At 38.4% G+C, this 17,856-nt stretch overlaps 1 protein-coding gene across 1 annotated transcript in view; it reads left to right on the top strand.

The window, feature by feature from the left end:
• The window catches only part of LOC149798875 (uncharacterized), a 147,182-nt gene that overhangs the window by 70,461 nt on the left and 58,865 nt on the right, over positions 1–17,856 (top strand). Inside the window, exons 8-10 of the mRNA XM_089957790.1 lie at positions 948–1,083; positions 2,732–2,842; positions 9,226–9,366. Of these exons, the coding sequence (XP_089813916.1) occupies positions 948–1,083; positions 2,732–2,842; positions 9,226–9,366 (388 nt within the window). The remainder of the gene's footprint in view (positions 1–947; positions 1,084–2,731; positions 2,843–9,225; positions 9,367–17,856) is intronic.

The raw sequence follows: 17,856 nt of genomic DNA, 5'->3' as shown, positions 1-17,856 counted from the left end.
GAGTACAATATCCAAAGAAATATCATCCACATTACATTAATGTAGCATGGAGGTATGCCAACATTCTCTCCACTGTGCATGTTTCAAATGCAAACAACTTCACATTACACACGTCACTCTCTCAAACGTACATAATAACTGCCGAGCACCCCCTAACTTCTTACCAGCGAAAGCGATTTGAATGACTTTTTCACAACTAGTATGTATGTATGTATGTATGTAGATAGGTAGATCAATTTATGTGACAATACAAAAGCTGAGAGAAAACTTGCTCTATTGACATGTTTGAATGTAAACAGAAACCCGCATAAAATTGTTAAATACTGTATTTACAAAAAAGTTAAAAGTTTTAAGAAAGCAAACTTCATGTCCATTTGTAGAATAAGAAAGAGTAATGAAAAAGTAATCAAGTTGTCGTAATTCCCTTATATGCATTTGTCAGTAAAATTAGACCAAATTTTATATGTGTACATAGTGTAGTGTAGTGTAGTGTAGTGTAGTGTAATACATAGTGTTTGTAGTGTATGCTGTTAATAGTCTATAGTGTTTGCAGTGTATGGTGTTTATTGCGTATGATGTTAATAGTGTGTGGTGTTTGTAATGTATAGTGTTTTATTGAGTATGATGTTAATAGTGTGTGATGTTTGTAGTGTATGATGTTGTTAGTGTATGGTGTTTGTAGTGTATAGCGTTCGTAGTGTATGATGTTGCTAGTGTATGGTGTTTGTAGTGTTTGGTGTTTGTAGTGTATGATGTGAATAGTGTATGGTGTTTGCAGTGTATGATGTTGCTAGTGTATGGTGTTTATAGTGTCTGGTGTTTGTAGTGTATGACGTTGCCAGTGTATGGTGTTTGTAGAGTTTGGTGTTTAAAGTATTTTAGCGTGGACCGTATAAAGCCTCTTTCTTATGCTATGGCCCAAAAACTTATGCACACTTTATTGACAGGCATTTTCCAAAGACGGTAGATCCAAAACAATTCTAGTCAGAGATCCCAAGATAGAGGAGAAGATAGGCGCTGTTTACATGAAGGAACTGTCGTACACAGATGTTGAGATCGTCAACAAAATGTACCACTGTTCAGGTAGAGACAGTTTATATTGCAACATTTGGAATTAGAAAATAACGACGTGTTCACGGTCTGACCAAAGTAAAGAAAATTATACGGCCACCTTATTAAAAAGCGGAGGTTTGCACCTTTATTTCTACTAAATTTGACTTTCGTTGAGTTATTGGCTGCTTGACGAAAAAAGTTCCAGTCACAGCGATTTAAAGGGAATGAACAGCCAGATGTACTAAATTATCTCATATTACCCCCAGGACCCGTTCTGATAGAGGAATCTGTCTATTATACTATAAAAAGATGGTGTAAGTAACTTCATTCAACTTCGTTCCACACCTGACCCTCGATCTCCTTTTCCTAATTCCGTCTTACAAGGTACACGACAATAATCTATGGCTTGTTACCCTTGATATAGTTTTCTATTCATCAAGCCATCGTTGATTTTTCTGCGATGCACCAAACCGAAGTTACAGGCCCCAAAACGTACGAATTGCGCGAAATTTGCTAGCCTACGATCACATGCAGCGTGCTCCATTTACTGAGAAATACGGTATTTGCGACTCTAAGATACATTCCTTCATTAATCTGAGAACAGTGTTTGATGCATAAGCAAGTTCATACTTACCATTAACTAGATTCAGCTTTAGGAACCCTGTTCCATGAAATAATCATATATGAATTTGTCATATGAAGTTCACACGTCGTATACAAGATACACTCATTGTCAAAAACTACGTACTGTATGGCACACTGTCAACAGCGAAATATGATTGGCCCAAAAAATAATACACAAACCAGATGCAAGGATGTTATTTAAGTACATGTATTACCTTTTGAGCCTATGCTATTTCCTTTAAAATACAAAACCGGAAGTTCCCTGTGTTCCTCTCGCTGAGCCACCGCACCTCATATTCATGAAATATATCGTAGCTTCTCTTCTAGTTTTTATATTATTTTATAAAAAGCTCGATATATCATGCAAGTTTCGAGACTTGGGGAAATTTACATGATTTTACATGATTTTGAAACGAAGTTTCTCAGCTTTTTTTCTTTATTAGTTTGTCGTGTAAGACATGTCTTAAAACTAAATACTCTTACATTATATTTACTCAAGTGTATAATTACATGACTAATTTCGGTTTAGTCTTCAAATAGACCAACTATAAGTTGTATTATCGAGGTAAGCTGAAGATCTGGATAAGAAGAAAATGGTATAACACAAACTATAAACAATATGTCAACTTTCATTTTGAAAATTTGTGGAAAATATGGACCGGACGTCGTCTTTTCAATGGACTGAATTGATTGAAATTGATTGAAAATGTATTTAATATCCAAATGTCACCCATATCAACAATTCTTTATTGATTTTCACTCACAGATAAAGGAGTTTACGTGTGACCACCTATTAAAGTGTCTCTTTATTGATATAGTGTTAAACTTAATGACTTTTTGCGGTAATTAAAGGCACAGGGAAAAGTTAGATAGAAAATCACTTCTACCTGGCGAAGAAAGGTCCCTGTCAAGTTTTGATATGATTAAATTTAACTATACAGGGCTATTAATACCATATGTTTGTAACAGAAGACTACAATAATTAAAGTATCATTTTACGCATTAATAACCTCGAAATAGTATTCTATCTTTTAAAAATGTTTTTCCGTTAAAGCCCGCTGTCCTACCAAAATCCGCTGTTTCAACGGTTATCTGGACGAGAACTGCCGCTGTGTATGTAAGGATGGGTCTGAGGCATGCATGGAAGGCCAGCCTGGTTTGGACGGTAATTTTTCAGAATACAAAAATCATCGAAAAGTTTATTAAATGTACAAATGCTTCAAAGTTTCTGTCATTTTATGGGTATTTTGTCAACGCCTCTATTACGATCTCATACCATTATCATACTCATGGCTAAATATATTTCTCTTTCAAATGCGTTCTTCAATCACATTATATTAGGATATAAGCCTGCTCTATCCTGAATCCAACCCTTCTACATAGAAGGATCTCACCTCTGTCTGCGTGGGATCGAGTCTAGGATTCGGCCAATGTGGGTATGTGAGAAAGCTTGCCAGTAGTTTCTCGTGGGTCGGTGGTTCTTCCCGGGGTTTTCCCGGGTTCTTCCTCCACCATTAATACTGGCCGCCATGCATAGCCTATCGTGTGCTAAAAAATGGCGTTAAACCCCACAACAACAACAACAACACAAATCTAAATAGAAGAAAACTCTTTTCCCAGTATATTCCTATAGACCAAGGACAATAACTCTTCCTGGCCAAAATTTTACATTCCTGTCAGCAAAAACTACCGAATTTGGAAAAAATTGTTTGTTATTAATGTGTTAACAACATGTGATTTACTTAAAATTCATATTTTCGCCAATATTTTGGATGAATTAAACCTTTACAGACTTAGTCTGTTAGAATAACTTACCAAAATCGCGACTGCACTATAGTTAGACCTGTGCTGCTGACTTGGCGTCCAAACGTAATATCAGTATAACAAGTTTTCATCCGGTGTTAAGTTGCATTTTTCGTTCACTCTATAGTGTTATTAATTTGTTACAAGTTTTTATAATGCCGTTTCTGATTTAAGTCTTCAACTAATGTTTACCGAAATAGCAACCACGCTATCGTTATACATGTGTTATTGACTTGGCGTGTCAATGTATATTTACCATAACTTGTTGTGAGAAGTTAGTAAATAGTGCAGTTGTCTGATTCAATTCTTAGACTAATGCTTACCGAGTGGCACCCGCGTTATCGTCACACATATGTTATTGACTTAGCGTGTCTATATATATTTACTATAGCTCGTGGTGAGTACTTCAGTTTGAGGTTATTCATACTCAAGGACTAAGGGACACTCTTTATGGTTCTATCTGGTTTTGATTTAGCGATTCATCCGTCCAGACCATCCTTTGACGATAATGATATCGGTTAACACATTACAGGAATTTGTACCACCAGCGTCCCTGCCGAATTTTCGCCAGAAAAGCCAACCATTCGTCCATATCATGCACAGGCGACCGGCCGACGCGACCGTTCTACTGTTCACGGCGTTTCCTATAGGCAGAGTCCATGAACTGGATAAAGATGACGAGATTGCGTCATCATTACCTCAGGGTTTGGTATATCCCGAAATGCAAGCTGATACAGTTTAACAAATGTGTGATGACGGAGATCTAGTATCTAGGCTGTCACAGAAGAGGTCTATAGACGTTTAGATGTTTCGTAGTGTCCTCCACTTCCCTACAGCCGCGACGAATTATAAGGTTAAGACGTCATTAGATTTGGATGACGAGGTAGATGCACCGTCATTCCGGATACTTCCTCAATTAATCAAAATAAAAGAAATTAATTATCAGCTATCGGGTCCGATTAGTCACCCGGGTAATACCAAGGCTTTCTTTACTGAAAACCAAGTACCGGCATAGTTCCCTTACCGCTGATACAGAACACATTCAGACCACTTTTGTACAAATGTCCCTGCACTAGACAGAATATGTCAGCAGTTTACATGCCCCTGCCATCTTTCTAAAAAGTGGACAAGAATGTAGTGGCTACTTCCTCTATGCTAGACTTGGTATCATGAGCCATTTTTCGCCTGGTAGAAAAATCGGACAATGACCATGCTTGGGAGGCTATAGCCATAATTGCTCGGGTGATCAATAGAGCAGCACATCATTCTATTTCATATGCGCTGACCGCTTCTGCCAATCTAGACCTGGTCCGACGTGATGCATGCATCATGTCCCTTAAGGTACACCACAGTCTGGCTTTAGGAGCAATTACATTTGAGTCACCTTTACTCAACGGAGGAAAGACTGAGGAAGTTCGGTGGCAAGCATCCCAGGAACTGTCCCTCCAACTTGTTGCCCGACCCTCTCCAGATTGTCGAAAACAATCCGTCACAACCACTAATAAGGGATGATAGGCGGAATAGAGACAAGGGATCTGTAAGGTTTTGGACTCAATCGAGATCACAGAACAATACCAGGGGATAGTCTGATCAATCTAGAAGAAGAAAGTACCGTGGAGTCGAGAGAGCGAGTTTCTCCACTTTCAAACTTTCCAGTGACAAAAGTGACACGTTCACCCTCCTCCCCTAACCAGTCTACCGGTGGGCGTCCGTCTACAGTTATTTCAATCTCCCTGGATCACGCTTTTCCATCAGAACGATTGGGTGATCCAGATTGTTTCAGAAGGGCTTCGAATTTCATTTATTCAACCTCCCCCTTCCTTCTTGATCCCTTCTCTTGCACACACCGTCAGATCGGGTGAAGGATGACTTTTTAGAACAGGAGATGTGGTCACTTATTACCAGAAGGGCAGTGGAGATTGTCCACAAATCACAGTCTTTGGGGTTTCACTCAAGACTCTTTCTAATTCAGAAAGCCAACGGGAAGCTAAGACCGACAATTGACCTGAGTTGTCTCAATCAATATATCCTACCACCCAAGTTCAAGATGTAGATCGCGAAATTAATCCATCTCTCCATCATGAAGGACGAGTATACCATCAGTCTAGATCTGACCGACGCATATTTCCACGTCCCTATCCATCCAGAGTCATGGAAACTCCTTCAATTTTCTTATCGCGACAAGATTTCTCAACTCAAAGTGCTACCCTTTGGCCTAAATATCAGCCCTTGGGCTTTTACCAACATTATTATTTGCGTCTTCAGCCTGTTCCGGTCGACTTCATATACAGCGAAGGCAGCATATTTGGACGATATCTTCGAAAAAATGTTCTACTCAAAGGCAGGAACGAGCTCCCCTCATTGGTACATCACCTCTGTTTTCTTGTCAACTGGGACAAATCTGACCTTCTTCCATCTAATTGTTTTGTCTACCTTGGTATGGAATTTCTCAATCGGGTAAGACTACCACACGATCGCGAAACGCGAATCACAGAACACATATAGTCAGTTTCCAACTAGACTCAGGTTATAGCACGAGAATTCTTGCAACTCCTGGGATTATTCAGTGCGGTATCGGACTTGATTCCGATCGGCCTTCTCATTATGTGCCTTTTCAGATGAAAATGCTAGCTCAGTGGTGCCTATTCTCAGACACCATAGATCAACAAGTCATGATCACACCCACAATACGATCTTTCCTCAGTCAATGGCTCAGTCATGATTGACTGATGTCGGGGGTGTCTCTGGGGAAACCACAAACAGAAATGATAGCTTGTATCGACGCCAGTACAAACGGTTGGGGTGGCAATCTGATGCCGGACTTGGCGACGGTCAGCCGCACATGCAAACCAGGTAATCAGGAACTCCACACCAATCTTCTGGAAATGAAAGATATTTTTAACGCCGTTCATTTTTGGAATGAGCTTTCCTCGGGAAAGCCGGTCCACGTCATATCGGACAACTCGGTAGTGATGGCCTACTTCCTCAAACAAGGGTGAACCAAATCACCCGATTTGTGTGTTCTGTTTTGGCAGATTCTTGGTGCGAAGAAGTCAACATCAATGTACAAATCCGATATACTCCTGACAGACTTAGTATCCTGGCAGACGCTATCCAGGAAGGGTCAAGTTGTTCACATGGACTTGCCTCCATTAATTAGTCTTTATACAGATTTGCGCTCCTTGGGGATGTCCAACGATAAATCTGTTTGCGACAAGGTGGAAATACAAGTTGCCCACCTTTGTCTCTCCACTTCCAGACCCAGACGTATGGGCATTGGATGCATTGTCAGTAAGCTAGGAAGGGAGATATGCGTTTACCCACCCTTCCGCAGTTTTAGTATCGAAAATAATCCAGAACTTCCAGGGTCAAACTTGCAAATGTTATTCAGACAGCCCCCCCCCCCCCCGCGGAGAAGTTCTAGATAAAAGATCTATTAGACCTATCTATGGATCTACCCAGGAAGATTCTGGCCAGACCTAACCTTTTCAAGCAACTGCAGTCGCAAGTGTTCCACCCCTGTTCGAAACGTTGTGTTCTTCACGCATGGCTCTTATCAAAACAGCCTTGCTAAACAAACAGCTCAAACCTTCTGTTGTGGAGAGAATCTCCCGAGCAAGAATGCCATCCACTCTGAAAGCTTATGGTGGAAAATGGAGGGTGTTCAATGAATTTTGTAAAACTTTTAGCATTGCTCCTTTGAGTGCCTCAAATGCCCAACTCACCGACTTTTTTCTCTGCCTCTTCGAGGAGAAAACGTTGGCTCCAGTATCTATCCAAGGCTAACGCTCAATGATCACTGACACTTTCAGACAGGATGTCGGATCTGATAAGGACCTATCAGATTTGCTAGCTTTTTTTGATTTACAAAGCCCAAAATCACTCACCCGATTTCTCAAATGGAATCTGTCCTGGGTTCTAACATAGCCCAATTCCAATAAGTTCAAGCCTTTAGCTCATCCTTCACTGAAACTACTAGCATACAAAACATGTCTCCTGACAATCTTATCGTCAGCATGCAGGATAAGCGAATTGCATGCTCTTTCAGTGGATCCAAACTATCTTCAGTTCAGATCTGATGGTTCGGTTATCCTCTTGACAACCGGGATTTGTGGCCAAGAATAGATTACCGTCTTTAGGCAAGTGAAAATAGTCATAAGCTCGCATTCCTTAATAGATAAATCGAGAGCAACAGCCATGCAAGACCATGTTCAGGCCCTCAGGCTCTACTTGAAGCACATGGAGACAAATCGAAGCACACTCCAACGACTCTTTCTTCCAGTGAAAGCTGAATAACAGGATATCACCCCTAGTACCATGTCTTCGTAGCTGACGTGGGTTATACGCTCGGAGTATTCCAAAATATCACAAGATCAATCCTGTCTCAGGAAAATTTCAACTCAAGAGATGAGAGCGTGTTCCCCGAGCTTAGCGTTCGCATGCAATGTTTCGATCAGAGACATAGTATAGGTCGTAGGCTGGCATGCATAGTCTACCTTCAGGTTTCTATCTCTGAGATTTAACATCGTAGTTACAAACTGTAGATTGGGTGGGTCCTGTGTCAGGGGCCGAGATGACCACCAGATCTATATGATACTCAACATACCCTATTAACTTTGCTTGATTCGCCAGTGAATTTTTATTAAGGACTTTTCGATACTCATCTTAACTGCATAGAAGTAACAATCATGTAACCCTAGGCTGAGTTGCTTATCATTTGGAAAAAGGGTTATCATTTACTAAGGGAATCCAACATATTCCTTAGAGGTTAACAGAGGTAGAGGTTATATGCTCAGCATCTCCTCCTCCTATTACCTATTCTCTTAATGTGATGGGTTCGGGAAACATATTTGAAGGAGAAAGCAAGTTTTTAAGTAAATTGTTTTTCCGAGAATAGTTATCCAATCACATTACTTAAAACCCTCCCACCCACTACATCATGTGAGTATCCAACTTCTCTTATCGCTCAGCTTTTAAAACTGGCGACACCTGATGCAGCAAGGGGAGGAAATGAGCAAGAGTTATTCTATATGAATAGACTGGGAAAAGATGGTTTCCATCTATTTAGTAGCAATGGATTCAGGGAGTAGTAGACTTATGTCTTAATATAATGTGATTGAGTAAGTATTCTCGGAGAAACATAATTTTCTTTCTCAATAAAGGGATAAAGCATGATCTGAAGGGGGCAAACAGTTGCCTTAACACAAGGAAAGAGTTGTTGACAGATGTTCAACTCTTTCCAAAGCGTTCCAGGAAGTGCAAGCCTTGCATATTCATTATCCATTTGAAATGACCCAGGAAAATAATTTTTGAATTTGAGAAATTCTTTGCTGATATAGCAGGTGTGATTAATTCAAAAGGACATAACAAAATTAGTACATGTCAAACCAGGTAAACCAGTCCAAACATTGTATGTAATTTATTCATCATCAATGTCAACTGTTTTTTGTGTGTGGTCATTTGGCTGTACCAAACGTATTATAGTCGCCACGTCTTTATAGTAGTCACATGTGTATATATGCTTTGGTAATTATATCGATTGATTGATCAAGTAGTCCATAAATTAATAACCACTTGGGTATCCTTTACAAATAGATGTAAGCATTCATGTGTCGTCCCCTAGTAGCTTTTATGATATTCAGCAATTTGGATATGTTCACTCTGTTCGTCTTTTACTGTTATTTTTATACATTTATTCATTTTCTCTTTCTTTCTTTCTTTCTTTATTACATTTATGTATTTCAGCAACCTGTGTTGTAAACACCTACGGTGATGATTGGCAGTGTGCCGTTTGGGCGAAAAGTGGCCAATGCGAGACTAACCCAAATTTCATGAATAAAGCTTGTGCACGTGCTTGCGGGCGTTGCGGTGTAGCCAAAACTTATGGTAAGCACAGCCATTTTGGTGTACGGATGGGTGGGTGGGATAAAATGCATTACATAATAAATACTTGTAGATATCATAGTCTTTTGTTGCACATCAAGTTTATGTTGTGAAATTTGCTTCTGTGCTTCAACTTTTCTTATATCGTTGCCATATTACCGTATTTCATGTTATTTTTCGTACACAAAAAATAATTATTAATTTCAGTGTACGAAAAATTATATGTAAAATAAATAATTATCATTTGGTGGTACTGACCGTGTACGAAAAATAAAGGGATCGTACCTAAACAAGTTCTACCGAACACACGCTACTCGACAACCTAACGGTACACACATACAAAGTAAACATATATTTCTGTCTCATTCTGCTCTCAACTCAAGAATCTAATTACAATAAAAATAAAAGTACTCCAAGATTTTTTGTATTAGTGAACGAGAGAGAGAGAGAGAGAGGATTATGTCTCAGTGTGCAAGCTCGTCTGCATTTAGGGCATATGTAGCTGTCATGTTGTGTAATGTTGGCAAAATGATTAAGATGGTTTGTACATGTATAAGTTATGGGTATTATTTATTGGTAAATTGTACGCAACGATTTGAGACCACATTGTCAAGAAATTAAGTGCGTATTGTATTTTTACATTAACAATTAACTCATTATCAAATTGCAATGAAAAATAAAGAACTTGAAATCACGTTTTAGTTAAGGCGCACGACCGCGCACGTGTGTGTGTGTGTGTGTGTGAGAGAGAGAGAGAGATTAACAAAATTTTGTCAGTGTACAACACCATATTTATTCAGGTTGGTTTTTATTTGTAGCGTTTGCAAAGAGAAAAAAAAGACTTACCTGATGATTGTGATAATCCTCATGTATTATGACTCTACTATATTCCATTATTAGTAAACACCATTAAATCAACAATTTATTTTAATTACGATGTACATTGTCACAACAACCACATGGCTATGCAGTATTATTTACAGGGTAATTAAACATGCTTAGCATTTGGGTTATTCTAGTTGAAACCAGATAGAGTGCAAGAATCGACAGAAGAGGTCAAATCAGCAAGGCTGCCAGTAGGGAAATGAGGCTCTCTTAGGGAAATGAAAATCTGTCACTGTGCTATTGAAGCCATTGTCCATACAGCAGATGTTATAAGGACAAGCGATCATACGCATTACTTGTTAATCGAACTCGCCAATAAAGATAATACTGGGGTATATCATAGAATAGATTTATTAATTATATCCAAGTCAAAACAGAACAAGTCCTTAAAAGATAGTATAAGTATATATACGAATCAATTTAACGGAGTCAGTGACTTTCATATTTACGATAGAAAATGACTAGGTTTTAATATTTTATGTTTGTATGACTATAATGAAACAATAAGACTAGTTGACGAATAGCATGTGGTCTTCACTTAAGCGTGTACTGAGATGTAATTTTTGTAGGATAAGATAGCATCCAACGTATTCCGAACTAATTTTAAAATGTACGTGGTGTTTTGTTACGGTGACGGACTTAATAAGGAGAACTAATTAATGATAATATTTAAAGATATTATCTGTGAAGTCCTTTGTTCATTTGTTAATAAACACCAGTAGATATTGTAACGACAAAAAGAGAGCTTATGCACATGGGCGCCCGCAGGATTATTTTGCGCTGGGGGGGGGGGGGGGTCAGTCAGTGACGGCCAGGAGAGTTAGTATAGTAAGCAGTCTGAAACAAAAGCTAATATTTACTAAGCGTTTTGAACAGAATTTTGTGACATATTTTCAGCTTCATTTGCATGATTAAACTTGTCGGGGGTCATGTGACCCCCTTGACTTATGCTGCTGGCGCCCATGCTTATGCATCAATTATTGTATTTTCTCACCAACAATTAATTATTAATATTTGTAAAAGCAAAATGGCAATGAACTATTTTCGATCTTTTTTTGCAAACGTAAACCTTCTTAGTAGAAATTTTATGTCCGATAACTTAATGTATTTTTTTCGAAAAATACAAATAAATATGTACGAAAAATTATGATACATTTAAATAATTATTATTTTGATAACTGGATTCTGTACGAAAACTTAAAGGATACGAAAAAATACATGAATTACGGGTAATTACAGAAGTGTTTTATTTTTTTCTTGTTTCACATATGTGCATTCATCTGTCATACTGCTGATACTCCTATTAATAGTTCAGGAGATTTTATGTAACCTTGAGATGATGCTAAACATGTGTTTGTATTGTATTTCAGGACTTCAATGCATTGTTATCAGCTCAGAAAATGTGAAACATTTATTTAGTTCAAGAGATAAACTTTAACACTAGTAAACCTTAGTTTGATACGAAGAATAGTGGCATTTATGAAGAACGGTGGCATTGGGGCTTTACCACAAGTAAATGTATTCTTTTGCTGGATGATATGGATGGATATTGCCTATTTTAACAGGAGAAATTGTAGTGTCTAGTATTACGTATGTATGCATATCTACAATGACATCAAACTGAGGAATTCGAATCCTGTACATTCAAGTATTTAATATTACATGCATCCTGGATATGTCTATTTGTTATTTAGATATTAAATGTTGAAATATTAAATGAAGAAGCTCCATGTCGATACCAAATGGAACAGTGATTTTGTACGTGGTTCTAACTGTGGTTGGCATACATAAATTTTCTCATTTAGAAACCAATTATCTGTGCAATTATGCAAAGCATTTTTATACAGAGTACTATTGTATGCTCATTTTTTCCCCCGTTAACTTTACATTGTCAGAATCGAGCAATATTACCCGATACTGATCCCGCGCGGCAATACACATAGAGCATTTACGTGCATAAAGGAACTACTTTTTGTTGTAAACAAACAATGGACGCGGACGCCAGCAAGTTTGATTTGTAAACAAATCATGTACACTCGCGTAAGAGGCGCTTTATGTTGTGGTTGTTTAAATTTCTTTCTGAATGAACAAAAACAGATTTTTCGGGACTGCCACATACCAGCTGCTTTGGCACATTCCGCGTTGTTACAATGTTTCGTATTTAGGCTAGATACAGTATACAACAGATGCAAGAAAGGGTCCTTACAAATAACATACAAGTGACAAGTCATATACTGTCAGCTTTAGTTGGTGATAAGAATGGCAACCAAAAAAAATACTTACAGTTTTACATCCTTAATTTCCTCAAACTGTATTTTCTTAGTTCTGCAAATCCGAAATACATGAACCATGTCATAGGTTCTCAATCTTGATTATACATTTCGAAATTATGCTATAATTTCGATGATAAGTGCAATTCCATCCTCCTTACTGCACTCAAAATGAAATAAGAATTAAATTCCATAGCGTCTTTTTGATAATTGCAATTGAAAGACTTCATATTTTTCCCACATTATGATTTCAAACATTCAATGACAGAAACAGAAACACATTTGCAGATGTCAACGCGCTTCTCCCTAGCTTTTTCTATCCCATGTATCTCATGTGGAATTGTCACATACAAATCCAGTCCATAATCACGAAATTTCGTAGAATCGAAAAAAAAAACAACAAATCTATTCATTCCAGATCAAATGGAAACGTTATTACAATGCACATTCATGACACAATATGACTCCAAATTTCAATTTTAACTAGACACGCCATTTTCTTTCGAAAGTTATGTCGAGCGCGCGAATAAGTTAAAATTTATATGGGCGGAGTTATGTGCGCAGTAATAACGTTGTTGTGTAATGATGAATATGCGCTTATGTATTTAGTTTGGAATGCGGCATACATTCGGTTATTTTGTTTCGTGTAGTGTATTTTGTTAATATAATTATGCATTAGGTAGAATTTAAAAAATTAGCATATAATAAAAAGGTTACTGTATTTGTATGGCAAAATATGAACTCGTTTTGTTGGATGGATATACTGCACTCCCAAGGTCGTGCAGTATTTCCATTCGAAAAACTCGTTCATATTTTCCCATACAATTGCAGTAACCTATAATTACAAGTAATCCCAGACAATTTTGTTTAGCAATGTTAGGAGTACCAGAATACAGAATACTATTAGAACTATATATATATATATATATATATATATATATATATATATATATATATATATATATATATATATATATATATATATATATATATATATAGTGAAGTTCTATGTGACCCACTGTTATGCGTTGGGGTGGAATGCTCCCAATATTAATTTGAATTACTATGGAATTCCCACCCTGGCTCGTTTTTGTAGGAAGTGAAATTAGTGAAAGAGAGAGGTAAAGCTCCGAGCCCCCAGTCAGCAATACCGACAATTAAATTATTAAGAACACAAAGGTGAAATTCAAAAGAATAACAATTTAATACAAATTAAACGATATTAATTTCTCAACCAATCTTCTTCCTCTCGACCATGTAACAACCTATTTCATCACGTGATTATAGTGTGAGATGGCTTTCCCCTGTACTTGGTTTCTACTCATCTGTGTTACTCCGCCAATTCCTTTCCTCCTTCCGGCGTTTTCCGTACTCCGATTCTTCCTATCCTCTTCCCCTTTTGTCTCCTTTTCTCCTCCTCCTTCTCTCTCTCTCTCTCTCTTTCTCCAGCAACTAGTCTTGTTCTCGGCCTACTGCATTGTTCTATCCTGTCTCTCTGAGACTCGGGACTTGACTACCCGGTAGTTCTGTCCCCAGAAGCTTCCTTTACGAAGCTTTTGTAGCATGCAACCCGGTCTAGATCTTACAATGGACTCTCTTATACTAACTTAACTTCTAGATTTTCTCAGATTTTTCTATCCTCCCTATAACTGTTCCTGACAGTGACATATTACAATCTTTTCCAAGATCACAAGGTCATTAACCTTACATCTGAAGCCTATAACAATATCACTGCCTAGAGAACACGCACCAGCCAGCCTCTGTCCTTATCAGATCGTCTCTCCATTTTACGGCACCATTAGACAAACACACTGACCTAGTGTGATCTCTGTCACTTAACAGGCTAGCTTTGGGAACTATTTACAAAGTCAGCAAATATACCTTGCTACAAATTACCCATGCCTCCGATTAAGTGTGTCCTCACACTAAAACCGCAATATGTTTATATATATATATATATATTATTTTTTTTAAAGCTTCAAAAAATATTCAATAAGACTAGATATTATAAAAGAAAAATCGTTGCAATTAAAGTTCTTTTTGTTTAGCATAAGCAAGCTCTATTGTATAATTCAAGAGTTCTAAATGTATAGTCACACACCGTATATCCAGCCGAATATTTCAGACAAGTCCTATTTTAACCTAATGGTATTCACTTTCAGCACTTCTTTTTTACTTTTTAAATTTTCACAACTGAAGTTCATAGAAACTCATACGAATTTTGGAATTGAAGTTTTTATCTAAAACGTGTATTCTTTCCACCAGCTCGGGCGTCGCCTTTGGCGTCCACTCTGGGTCGTTGGTAACGGGTGTTCCGAGGCGGTACTTTCCACAGGGTACGGCCAAGATAGATCCTTATTTCTGGATGTATCATCGAGATTATTGTAGCTAGCATTGTCATGCTCATCGATATCATCATCACTTTGACGCATATCCTCATTATCGTTGCTATCTCGGACTTTACAGGATTTAATCCTGTCCACGTGAATCACTTGCGATTTGCCCTTATATCCACACTTTACGCGGTATGTCACATGACTGAGTTTTTTAACAATTTGAAATGGTCCCTTCCACCTAGACTGCAATTTACTTGAAAGTCTTGTTTTCCTTTGTGGAGTGTAAACCCAAACCAAATCACCTGGTTTGAACTGTTCCCATTTCAATCGACTGTCGTAGAATCTCTTCTGGCGTAACATACTTTGGTTAAGGTGGTTCCTTGCAAATTGATGAGCTAAACGCATCGTTTCCGAAAGGTTTTCAACCCAGGTATTTCTAGAATATGTATCTGGTGGCCGTCCAGATTGAATATCGAGTGGAACGGTCACTTCCCTACCAAGCATCAAGAAATTTGGAGTGAAATTTGTAGACTGGCAAGTGTTCATCCCAGTTATCCTGATGTTCATTTACATGTGCAGAAAGCATAACAGCGAGCGTTCTGTTGAACCTTTCAACCATTTAATCGCTTTGTGGGTGGTAAGCAGCTGTCCTTGTCTTTTCGATACTCTGTAATCTGCACATTTTCTGGAAAATTTCAGATTCAAATTGTGTTCCTTTATCCGAATGAATTTGACGGGGCACGCCAAATCTGCAGATTATCTCTTCAACAAGTACACTAGCTATGGCTATGGCATCCTGATTATGCATTGCAAATGCCTCTGTCCATTTAGTAAAATAGTCTCCAATCACCAGAATATATTTATTCCCAAGTGAAGTTTCTGGCAACGGTCCCATAATATCCAATGCTATTCTATCCATCGGACTTCCTGACTTGCAGAGTTGCATCGGGGCTCTTCTCTTCTTGCCTGGGGACTTTTTTCTTGCACATATTTCACATGTACTACACCAGTCCCTAACATCATGTTGTAGTCCAACCCAATAATATCCTTGCCTGATTTTATTAAGGGTTTTTGAAATCCCTAGATGGCCTCCAGTTTTACTATCATGAGAAAATTTTAATACACTTTTCCTGAGTTTCTAGGGGACAATAGCTTGATGACGTCCCGCTTTACCATCACACGTTTGGTATCTCCGGCACAATAATCCATTGTGAAACTCAAGCTGATCCCATTGAGCCCATAAACTTTTAACTTCATTGCTTTGGCCTGATACTTCATTCCAGCATGGCCTTACGCCACAAGTCACCCACTGTCTAAGCAGCAGAGGGGCTGTACAGACCGAAACTTTTTGCACAATAAACCCCTCCAGGAAACTATTCCTCGATAGAGGGCTTATTTCGACGAAATAAACCCTTCTATTCAGAATACAGGACAAAAAAAAATGTCCCCCGAAAACTCGAAGAGTTTCCAGGGACAAACTCGTTGAGTTTGCACTGACAACTTGGGTTACTTCAATAAATCTGAAACAGTTTCCGTGGCGGGGTCGTTATTGAAAAATCCATGGGTCGGGTCCATCCCCTCTGCTGCTCTGGGAAATGAGTTTCCAAGGAAAAACATTTTTATGTTAGCGGAATTAAATCATTGACAAATAAATAATGGCAAATATTGGAGAAGCACATACGACTAGATTAGCTCGAGAACGTCTCGAAGCAATTCAGAAATTTCTTCCTGTCCGTGATAGTGTCAGACAAAAATTACAACTAAGACAGCAAGCACGGGAAGGCTTTGCAGAGACTACGGAGGAATTATTTAAACCCGTGACCAAAGCTACTGAAAAATCCGCAGCTGTTACCAAAGAGGCTTTAATAGAGCAAAGGAAAATTTTACAGGATATTTCAGCTGGACTTAAACCCCCGCCTCCACCCGATGAAGTTGTTGTGTCAGTACCTGCTGGTAAGCGAGTAACAGGGAGAATTACTGACCCCGCCAAAAGATTTACGCCGGATTATATTGAACTTCTTAAAAATGTACCAGAAGAGAAATTACCTGAGACAATACTGTTAGGATTGATTAGAAGAGATGTGTCTTTAAACCCAGAACACGGTTCTATGACAGATGATAATTTTATCAAATATTCGTATCGTATACGTGAAAATAAAAAACAAATCAGCAGGGACGATACAAAATACGATAGACTTGTAGATGCTATACGTAAACTTGAAATTCCACCATCGCAACCTCAAGAAGAAAAATCACCGTTGCAACACACAGAACGACAACAATATCCTTCACGGCGAAGAGCAATAGATCCTGACCTAACTCCGTTAAGTGAATACGAGGCTGCATCTGAAGGAAGTCCGCGGGGCCAAAAATTCAAACAAACTAGGTCGCCGATAATTAGCTTAACAACATCTTCTGAAAGTTTGCCTCAAGACATTTTATCCCCAAGAATTGTACCATCAACAGGGGAGGGTTTAGGATCCGGTTTTATTGCCTGCCCTAATAATATCATCGATGATGTATCACGGTTGGAAGTTCTCATCGGAGGAAGACGTGCCGGAAACAATTCTCCGGAAATTATAAATGAAGCCGCAGATATCTGTCAGAGACTATTTCAGCGTGGCATCATGGATATCAGCATCTACCGGGGGCTCATTGATGAACTCGCAGACGGTTACCACAGCGACTAATAATTAAATTTGCTAGCAAATTCAGTTAGATAAACAATAATTAAATAAAATGATACTACACGATTCTTTTCGCAGACCAAGAAGTGTCAGAGTAGTAAACTCACGATTACCAGTATACGAGGTTGTTTACGGAGATGGAGTCGGTGATGTTGTTAGGGATTTAGTCACAAGAATCGCTCCGAAAGCTGGACCGTTAGCAAAACAATTCGCGATGAAAGCCGCTGATGTTGTCAAGGATAAAGCCATTGGCACTGTTGGTAGTCTTGCCGGGAAAGCATTTCAATCAATCAAGGATCGACTAGCACAGCTGAT

This window comes from Sinohyriopsis cumingii, chromosome 5 (genome assembly GCF_028554795.1).
Source record: "Sinohyriopsis cumingii isolate HCF-2022 chromosome 5, ASM2855479v2, whole genome shotgun sequence".
In the NCBI taxonomy this organism is placed as follows: domain Eukaryota; kingdom Metazoa; phylum Mollusca; class Bivalvia; order Unionida; family Unionidae; genus Sinohyriopsis; species Sinohyriopsis cumingii.
Note: the sequence above shows the minus strand (reverse complement) of the source record. Positions and strands in the feature narration are given on the sequence as shown.